Genomic DNA, 10,735 nt, shown 5'->3' with positions numbered 1-10,735 from the left:
GTCTAAAGGTCCCCATGCATCCTCATCTGGACCATAGCCTGGCGCTGCAGGCCAGGGACAGCTTCCGAGTTCAGTTTATTGGAAAGAAACCTGTTTTTTTGCTCTGGCGGATAAAGGGGCAGATAAAACTTTCCAACATCGCCTTTCTTCTGAATGATCGGTTTCAGGCTTTTTCCTCCTCAGGTTGGAGGAAGGAACTTCATCCCCTCGGGCTAGGGCTCTGGGGGCGCACAGGGCGGCTTTGTCTGAAAGGCGGCGGAGCCGGGAAACGTGGAGCAGAGCCGCAGGGCGGCTGGAACTGGGACTAGTCTAGAACTTTCTTCCGCCCAGTGCAGGAGTTCCGGCCAGGACCTGGGGGCGTGCCCGGGTCGGGGTCGGGTCGCCCGCGGCTCGGGGAGCGCGCGGGGCTGGTGTGGGTGGAGCGGCCCCGCGGGGAGGAGCCGGTCGGGAGGAGGCGGTGCTCCCGCGGGTCGAGCAGCGAGCTGCGCCCGGGCGGCCCTGACCCCGCGTCTCCGCGGAGGGCGAGCGCAGTCGCGGACAAAGGAGCATGTCGTTGCGGAGCAGGATCGGTCCTCGGGCCGCCGGGAGGATCGGGCCACCGCCGGGCCCGGCTCACCCCGCTGCCTCCCGCTAGGCCGGTGCCCCACGCCGCTCGGCTCGCAGGCCCGGCCAGCGGCATGGAGCCGCTGCTGCTGCCGCTGGCGCTGCTCGCCCTTCTGTGTACGGGAGGAGAGCGCGGGGTCGCGGCGCTGCCAGCGGGCTGTAAGCACGACGGTCGGGCCCGGGGTACCGGCAGGGCGGCCGGCGCCGAGGGCAAGGTGGTGTGCAGCAGCCTGGAGCTCGCGCAGGTCCTGCCCCCGGACACGCTGCCCAACCGCACGGTCACCCTGTGAGTAACACAGGTCGCCCCCTGGCCCTTTGCGGGGGGGTGGGGAGGTGCGCCGAACGGGTTCGGGGTGGGGGGGATCTCCCCTGTATCCATGCTCCTTTGTGTGCGCGCAGCGGCAGGCAGGGGGTGGTTCTGGGAAAGCCCTTAAGCTTAGCGTAGGGGACCAGGGTGGCCGTTTGCCATACCAACCGCCTCGGCTACTTTGCAAAGAAAAGTTTTCGGGGTTCCCGGGCGCGCCCCATGCCATCTCTGCTTTTGCGCCGCTCCAGTTGCCGAGTACCACGTGAGGATGCAAATAAACACTAAGTCGGTGCAGTTAAAGCTCATTCATCCTGGCTTGGGGCTTCCAGGAAACACCATGTGTGCTCAGAAGTGTTCTTGAAAATGAGGTTGCACCTGAGGTGGAGCTTGCTGGACACTTGGGCTTAGGATGGCTGTTTGTGGTCCCCAAACCCATTCGGAGACTTTGCAGTTTTCTGCCTTAGCTTTAGTGCTCTTTAAGAACAACTTCTGAAGTAAAGTTACTAATGTCTGAAAAATGCGAGATAAAGTTGTTCAAGTCCATTTCAGCCCCATACTCAAGGCTGAGAGCTCACACTGGAAAATCAGGAACTTCGGGATTGAAAGTTCTCGACCCTCCAGAGGATGGAGGGACTTTTGGGTTTTCGCTGTAGGTTTCCACCTGGAAGGAAAAAGTTTAGTCTTGGAAACGTCGTTCTTTGTGCCAATTTGGCTGAAGCGTTGGCCCAATGACTGTAGATTCTGTTTTCTGTGAGAGATGAAAATTGGTTTGGAAAAGTTTAAGTCAGAATGTTTCAAATGGATATTTTGTCAGACTGAAATATGAGTCCCCGGGCTTCGTGTTCCTCTGTGTTGTTTTGGTTGGTTTCTTAAAAAAGAACCAAGGCTGCCACTAGGCACACATGAAGGCAGAGGCATGTGTGATCTACGAAACCACTTAAAAGTGATATTTTTAATTTAGCCCAGCTCAACAGAAGGATATGTGGTGGGGTGGTTTCAAATAGCGTCGTCAACTCCTTTGTTGGCTCGTTTTCATTCTCTCTCTCCTACTTTCTCTTTTCTTTTCTCTTCTTTTCTTTTTTCCCATAAGGAGACATTTAACACCAGAAATGGCGTGTGTTTCTGTTGACCCCGGTTTATAAAGATGGGTAAAGTAGACTTTGTTGTGTTGGACTCTCATTGACTCAAAGACTTGTTGTCTTTGCCATTTGGTAGTGGCAGGAGTTGTATTCATTTAGTTTTTGACCAGATGCTTTGAAGTGAAAAGTGTTGGACCCTTGATTACAGTCTGAGACTGGTGGAGAAAGGCCCTGTCTTGGAGAAGTCACTTGTGGCTGTGTACCCATGTTATGACTTAAACCATGAATGTTATGACTTAAGCAGTGACTTGATAAAACCTCAAATGTTAGCCAGTGAGTAACACTCAGCTTGATTCCTTTTATGTTCAGTTTTTCTGAAATGGATCAACTGCATGTAAATTGTTGAAAAAAATTGGTGATATTGTAGAAAGTCACTTTTTAGCCTATTCCAAATTACAATAGATTTGTATGAATGTAGTAAGGCCATTGAAATATCATTATGGTCCTTTTTTCTGTCTGAAACTGTTTAGATGAAAATAAAATGAATAAACTTAGGTGACTAGGAGGAAGTAATTACAGATAGGTTAGGCTGATGCTGAGCGTGTTAGGGTATTTCAGGCCCGCGAGAAGGCCTTAGGAGGCTACTTATTTTATTTTTCTAGGCAAGCTATCAAAAGAACTGTGGGTAACTGGCAGATCCAAGTTCCCATAGTGATTTGGTGTCTGGGTCCTGGTCCAAGAATCTTGCACTGCAGTTGAGATGTTTCTCTCCATCTTTCAAGATCAATGCTCATTGCTTTGAGCTGCAGCTTGGTGGACGATGTTATGTGGGAGTTAGGATCGCCTTTTTTTTTTCTTTCTTAAGGCTGCTATAGAATGCTACACACCTGACTCCTTGAAACAATAAACTTATTTTCCCTCAGTTCAGGAGACCAAAACCCAAAACCAAGATGCTAGCTTCACAAATTTCAGGATAGACTTCCTTGATTCTTTTTTCATCTGTTGCCCTTCGGATTATGACTGGAGAATTCTGGCCTCCCCATCTGCGTTTACCTGGCCCTCTTCCCTTGTGTCTTTGTGCCTTAGATGGCTCTCTCTCTCTCTCTCTCTCTCTCTCAAAATGAGAATACAGAGATTGAATTTAAGGTTCACTTTAAGTTCAGATCATCTCATGTCAGGGTTCCTTAGTTCATTATGCCTGCAAAGACCTGTTTTCCAAATAAAGTTACAAAGGTAGCGGCAATTAGTGAGGACCTGGACAGATATCTTTGTTTGGAGAATCTCCAAGTATCTCATTACAGCATAGAAATAAAAATAAGAGCGGGGGTGGGGTGTCGGTCGGGGGTTGAGCATCATGGGCCTAGCTCACACAGCATTCTGAGGCTGATTTTCATCACTGCGGAAACAAACAACCATTCTTCCTGAGGGATGTATAGGTATTTGGAGGAAAGTTTCTGAGTAAACCTCCAAGCAGTATGGAAAATGTTTTACTATTGTATGCATATCTAGCACACATGACCCAGAGGAAGGCCACAGCCTTGGTACTCGCTGTGAGCCAGGCTCTGAAGGTCTTGAGCCAATCCTGGGAAAATGAAGACCACTGAAGAAAATAGTTGACACAGAGAGCCAAAGAGGGGGTTGGAGTCAGTGTGCTTCACCGTGCCAGCACTCCCAGAAGGCAGTACCCAGTTATGATGCTGTGCAGTTGGTGGCAATGGAACGTTAGGAGGAAATGCCCATTGCTTGGATGCCCACAAGAAGATGAGCTCTCTGATTTAGTTTCTAGGCCCCAAGCGTGTGTGGCCAAAGGTTTTCAAGAGTTGTCATGTTGCCGCAGAGAGGAAATGTCATTGGTTTGGATTGTGAGGACAAAGACAGAGGCTAGTTTCCTGCTTGGTGAGGAATTTGACATCCCTGTAGCTGTAACTGTGTGTGTGTGAACAGCTCTCATTTTCAGGGCTGTATTTTTTGTTTGTTTGAGATAGGGTTTTGCAGAGCTGTATTTATTAAAAGAAGTTGAGCAAAAATCTTTGACTTGATCATGCTTATTCCCAGGCTCTCTTATAGGCCTTTGTAAAGGAATTAAATTGCATTTCTGAGTATTACATATAAGTTGAACTAAAATTACCTGTATTTAATAGTTTTGCAGGAAACATTATTTACTACCTTCCTATGTTGTATATGAAATATTCAGTATGTTGTTTTAAAAGTTCTGAGAACTTCATTGGTTGAGTGTTTTGCAGGTTTAGCCGTGCCTTTCCACATTTGCCATCACAGTGGTTCTAGGAGAATACATAGATCAGAGATTGTCACTTAGGCGTGAAGTCTAGTTTTCTCTTAGATTGTTTGGTAAATGAAAATAGTCTATGAGTTTGAGATTTTATTATATAAAACGTCATGCTTATTTCCTGTCAATTGGTAATTATTTAGACATCTCTGTGTGGCCCAGTATAAGGTACAAGAAGTAGAAGTCTTGTATTCTGGTACCTAACTATTGTTAGAGAGAAAGGACAGGATGGTAGGAATGGGTGGCATTAAGGTACTATTAGAGAATGCCTGTAATTCCCACATTGCAGGCTTTCCCCATGTTTTTGGAGACTTGAAATAGGGAGAATTCTGGGTAGTCATGGAGTCACTGGGAAGATTTTTTTTCTTTCCTGGAAGAAGTAAGGACTTGAGTTTGACCTCAAGGAAGGGAAAGATTGGATTGGAAGACAGAGAACATGCTAGGCATAAGAAGAAACACTGGTTCCCAGCCCTCTTGAAAGGGACATCTTGTGTTGGGTCATTGGTATATGATTGATTGGGGACACTGGCTTTCACACACCCTGTATTTCACGGACCTGCCTTGTTGGAGTAGTTGGGAAAGAGATGGGAAGGAGGAGGGAGTCGTGGGCAGAAACTAGGGGCTGTTGGAACCAGTGGAGATTGGAAAGGAGACCACCCTCCTGGAGGAACCACTGAGGCTGATGGAGCAACGAGAAAACTAACCATGAGAGCCCAAAACAGTTTATATTTCGTGGTGGCAGAAGCTGCCTGGTGATGAGGTGCCCAGAGGCCATACACAGACAGACCAGGTTTGAAAGCCTTCAAGTACAGTGTCCATACAACACAAGTGAAAGACGCCAGGCTGGGTGGCTTGAAGGCAGTAGGGATTGGAGGAGATAGAACCAGCATACGGACAAGGCACGAGTTGGGGTGAAAGCAAGCAGGAGGGTGTGCTGGTCTTAAGTGGGGAATTTGGGAGCGCACTGAATAGGATTGGAGACAGTGGCCAAGAGGAGAAGTGCGATGGAAGGGGAGAGAGATGGAGCTGAGCGTAAGTGGAGTGTGGCTTATTTGGCAGCAGAGTGGTAAGAGACAAGGTGTAGCCCGGCAAATGGAGCAAGAGGGCAGGCAGCTGTAGGTGCGGGGAGGGGGTCTCCTCCACTGCTTCTGTGTCCTCAGAAAATAGGTGAAGGAAGGAGGTTGGAGGGGGAAGGTGGAAAGAATGGGGAAAGGAGAGTCCTTTCAGAAAGGGAAGCCACTGGGTGGATTCCCGTCCAGTTCTGTCTGATGATGGGACTCAGATCCAGAAGGAAGCAACCAGCAGGCTTGCTCTCTCCAGTTGCATTCGGCCCGTAGCTCCCGCTCCACGTGGGTAGCAGGTTGCAGGCTAGGCAGGAAGTATAGTCACAAAAATGAGCATGTTTTGTGGAACAGCCCCTCTCCCCTTTAGTTAACCCGCGGTGATCCCAGGTAGCCACCGATAAGGTTGCAGTCTTTGAATTCAAGATCTTGCCTCCAGCCTGGTTGCCCTACATGCAGCACAGTTTATGGTTTCTCCCTGCAGGTGTCTTCTTGCTGTTATGGTGGCTCTGATCCACTGGGTGTGCCTCTTTGCTAGGCAGAGTCTGTCCTAGCGAAAAGTCATAGGGGGTCTGCAGGAGGGAGTCCTGTCCGTTTTACTCTGTAGTTTTTCTGTCTAGACTCTGTGCCTCTCATTGTCCCTGGAGCCGTGTTTGTGCTTAGCTTTCTCTAACTTTCATCCTTGGCTTGGCATCTGTCTCTGGGAAGTTTTGGGTCCTCCACAGTCTGGCTCAGCTTCTGGGAAGTCCTCGCTCACTGACTCTTGGTTTGGTCTTAGGTCACTTTGTTTTTGTCTTCTCTGCCTTTTTCTCCTTCCTTTTTCCTCCTGTCCCTTCTTGCTACTCCCAAGGCCTGGTTTGGGCTAACCACACCCTGGAGCACTGCGATATGTTCTGTCCCACACTGTCCGTGATCCTGGATAGCTGTGCACAGAGCCTTGAAGGGAAGGATTCGGGAGAGACCTCTCTCACACAGCAAGTGTTCTTTATTGGCAAGCATATTGTCAACAAAGATTCAGGAGCCAACAGTGGAAAATCAGGAAGCGTGGAGGTTGAAAGAAGGATGTGAATCCAGACTTTCGCACTGTTACAGCAACTGAGAGCATCTGTTTATTTTGGTCTGGCTCAGTAATGCATAGCTGTGGGACCCATGATTCAGAAATGGCTGTTGTAGGTGCCTCTAGAGTTACGCTCGGCCTACTTGATCTTATATAGCGACCTGCATTCCTACAAGGACTGCTTTACAGGAACAGTGAAGAATGAGGGGCAGAAGTAGGCATTTCTGGTCCTTGAATGCCTCCCTTAAGTTTGTCTGATATGATGTCAACGTTTTGCATAACCCCACCCCCAAATCTTGTTTCTTCTTGCCTGCTTGGAGTCCTTCAGCATCAGGAATACAGGAGAGCAGTTGGTGGGTTTGGTGGTATGCCAGGTCCAGGCACAAAGGACCTGGGAAAGTTTGGAGATGTTTGTTCCAGTGTTGTCACTGCATCTGTCCCCAGGAGCCTGTAAAGATGGGCTTAAAAAACAAATAAGAGATAGAAGAAGCAATATACAAATAAAAAAATATAAAAAGAACTCCTGAAGTACCTCAGGCAGTGCCCAAGGGTAGAGATTCTCAGGATGTCAGTTAACCCATGCCCTCCCCCATGCCCACATTCTGCTGAGACAGAGCAGACTACAGAGATGGTTTATGGGCTTTAGATATGTTAGAGGAAGTAAGAGTTCCCAAAGGGAGGGTCATAAGACAGGTCTAGGCAGGACTTTGCTGAGGGGCCCAGTGATGGATTCATTTTTTCCATTGGCCATGACTGTGCTGTCTTCTCTTTCTCGCCCATCTCCTGGGCACAAAGCCTCACTGTGGCCCCAAGTGTCTCTAACTTGGAGCACTTAGTCATGTCATTATTCATGGAGTCTCTCCAGGATTTTCACACCAGATATTCACACACACACACACACACACACACACACACACACACACACACACACGGTGGTGAAGTATGGTGAAGAAGGCATGCGTTGTCTCCACTTTCCTGAAGTCTGATGGGTGTGTGCTGTTGAAAATTTTATACCCATCACCCAGGAGCATTAAATATTCCCATACCTGGACCAGAGGCCTGTGTTCGGATGTAGTTCTTCAGGGATGGGGCACCAGACAGTAGTGATTTTCATTGATTCCAATGTCACCTGTGATTAAAAACACATTGTAAGGTATCCCGGTAACCTTAAGGGTTAATTGTGGCTACCAGCTGTCCTCTGCTGCAACAAAGGAAGATGGAAGAAAGAGCTTAGAAACAAATTGAGGGCAGCTGGGAGAGGAGATGGGAGGGGGAGAGGCGAGGAGAGGGGGAAGAGCTGTTTTCGGTGCAGAAAAGAGGGATGAAATCAAGAGACATTGCTGGGAAAGTTAGAGAGCTGCAGGCTGGGGCCTTGTTCACAGGAGAAGGAGAAGAATCGTTTGCCGAGCCAGGCATGGTGTCTGACTCTGGATTTCCTGTTCGGTTGGTGGGTGAGGGCAGGGTGGTGCTGGAGACTGCTGTGGAGATGAGTGAGTGGACTTGAAAGGCCTGACAACTGCCAACATTTGTCCCACCGGCCCTTGAGGGCCTGCTGTGTGTTTGGTTTTGGACGGGCAGCAAAACAGAAAGGGTCCCTGCTCATGGTCCCTTTACTCGTTTCCCCGAGATTTAACACTAGAGATTGGTTCCCGGCATTACTCAAGGTCCAGTTTCCATGTGTGAACCTTCTCAGAGCAGGAGTCAAGAAGATGAGTCACTGGAATCTTCCAAAAGTGACCACAGTGTGAACAACGAGTCTCTAGATGAATTCAAGCAGTGTGAAAACTGCGATCCCCACTGCAGAGAACACCGCCGGAGAAGAAGACGTGGCAAACCAATTCTGGGCTCTGGACAGTACTCCCTGTGTGGGGGGAGGCACGGCTCAAATGGGCTTTGTAGCCTCTTGCAGCAGACAGGAGGGGAAGGAGGAGGACACCCTGGGTAGCAGGAGCAGGAAGGTTCTTATCTTACTTGGATTTTCCTCAGGCTCTAAAAAAAAAAAAAAAAAAAAAAAAAAAGAGATAAATGACTGGTCTGATAAAAGAAAAAAGAGAGATAATTTAGTTCTTAATTTGCTTTATTTAGTATAACTTAATGTATGGAAGAGTCATTCGGGTATCGTTAACTTCTCTGAACATTTTCTAATAGTTTTTTTTGGGGGGGTATAGTGTTTATTTAGTGGATTATGAAGGGGAAAAGGAAGGGGGAAGGGGGAAAAGGAAAGGAGAGAGACAGAGAGAGTGTCAGGGGAGAGAGAGGCAGAAGTTACTTCTTCAGAAGAGGGAGGGGAGAGAGAGTAGGAGGCATTCCTGTTGCATGTTTCCTTGCTGTTTTGGCTGGCCTGCGAGAGGCGTCTGCAGACCTCCTTGTGTGGCTGACTTCACCGTTGGCAGGTGTGCCGTGGACATGGCCTGAGACCACAGAGCAGGAGACTCGCTTGCTCGGCTGTGGATCAGCTCAGCTCTCAGGCCTGTGCCAGTTCTTAGCGTCTTATCAGCTCACTGCGCTGGCGTTCTTGCTTCTTAAATTTAAATAAAACACAAATCTTACATCTGCTCTTCTTTGTATTCCTTCCCATGTTTTTGCCTTCTTAAGTTTAAATTCCATAATATTTCTACATTTGTCATATTTTTCCAGAATGTTCATCATAGGTGTGGGGGTAGAACATGGCAGGTCTGCCGAATTATGGATTCTGTCCAAGGAAGGCTGAATTACTACCCTGGCAGTCTGTTAAGAACTTCTATTGATCTTGTTTAGGGTTTTATCCAGTGACAATATCACCATAGCAAGATTTCTTTCTTTCTTTCTTTCTTTCTTGCTTGCTTGCTTTTTTTTTTTTTTTTTTTTGAGACAGGGTCTCTCTGTAGCTCCTGCTTCCTAGCTGTCCTGGCACTCCCTTTGTAGACCAGGCTACCCTTGAACTCACAGAGGAGAAAAACCTTTAGCTTGTTAGCTCTGTATGTGAAAGGGCTGCCCTGCCCACTTGTTGAAATTGTGTTTGCGGACTGATGTTTTTCCAAGGAGGCCAAGCATGGTGTTGGAGGGAATGGAAGGTTCCTGGGATATTTCCTTCCAGATGCCACTGCCTACCCTCCCGCGGACATGCGTTGAGTGTTATTGGTATACATACAGACACACGTACGTACAGATACATATGAGAATTCCATCAGCACACAATACGAAGATATTTGTCATCTGGGATGTGTAATCCCACTGTGTGGCTGGCCCCTTCCAAACTACTGTCCGGGGCTGCTCTGCTCCATCTGTCAGGAGCACCTTACTTGCTGCAGGGACGGACAGTTAAGAGGACTCCAGTGCTGGCCTGTGTTTCAGTCTAAATCCCCCTTGGATTTAACTGAAAGAAACTCTGAGCAGCCTTTCCGTGGAATGATAATGAAGGGTCTCTAACACCGGTGTTAATGTTTCCCTTCTTTAGGCGTGCTTCATTGGGAGGCTAAGTAAGCTGATTCCTTTCCCATCAAGATAAGACTTAAAGAGCCTTCTTGACTGCGTAGTTTTTCCCCGACTTCTTATGAAAAGGGCGAAAAGAGATCACAGGGCAGTGGTGAAGATGTCCTTTCTGTTATTCTTATCTGTTTTTTTTTTTTTTTTTTTTTTTTGGTTTTTCGAGACAGGGTTTCTCTGTGGCTTTGGAGCCTGTCCTGGAATTAGCTCTGTAGACCAGGCTGGTCTCGAACTCACAGAGATCCGCCTGCCTCTGCCTCCCGAGTGCTGGGATTAAAGGCGTGCGCCACCATCGCCCGGCTCTTATCTGTTTTTAAATGATTTTCAGTAAGTATTAAATAGAAAAATACAGTGAAAAGTATATCAGAGAGTGCCTCAGTAAGCATAGATGGACGCACCCTTGGGATTAGTAAAGAGAGCTTCGAGGCTCTCCCCAGTGATCCTGTTCTCCTTCCTCAGGTACCCTGAGCTTCGGAGGTGTCATGTTCTAGCTCTTACATTTGCATTCTCCAACAGTTCATGCTTCATGATGCTGTTTGTATTCTTAAAAATAGCACCATTCTATTTGTGAGCCAATTCATTGTTAATGTCCATGTATTCCATAATTTATGTTATTACGTAGGGTGTTATATCTATTATGTATCTACAACATATGCCATCTCTTGCTAGTGATATGTGTATGTAGTCATGTGAGCGCGTATCTGTCCATCCTCTCTCTCTCTCTCTCTCTCTATATATATATATATATATATATATATGTATGTATGTAAAAGGAGCGGCAAGCAGTTTTTTTTATTAATTAACCAATGAAAGCAACAGATAGATAGAAGACCCTCCTACATCATATATATATATATAAATGTTATATATATATAA

General features: G+C 47.4%; 1 protein-coding gene across 1 annotated transcript in view; it reads left to right on the top strand.

The window, feature by feature from the left end:
- Positions 1-458: 458 nt before the first annotated feature.
- Positions 459-10,735, top strand: part of Adgra3 (adhesion G protein-coupled receptor A3) — a 103,094-nt gene continuing 92,817 nt past the window's right edge. The window contains exon 1 of the mRNA XM_041643773.1: positions 459-889. Coding sequence (XP_041499707.1) covers positions 678-889 — 212 coding nt within the window. The 5' untranslated portion in view covers positions 459-677. The remainder of the gene's footprint in view (positions 890-10,735) is intronic.

This window comes from Microtus oregoni, unplaced genomic scaffold, assembly GCF_018167655.1.
Source record: "Microtus oregoni isolate MIOR12 unplaced genomic scaffold, Mior012 000090F_ref0000504, whole genome shotgun sequence".
Lineage (NCBI taxonomy): Eukaryota > Metazoa > Chordata > Mammalia > Rodentia > Cricetidae > Microtus > Microtus oregoni.
This window is presented reverse-complemented; position numbering and strand designations above follow the sequence as displayed.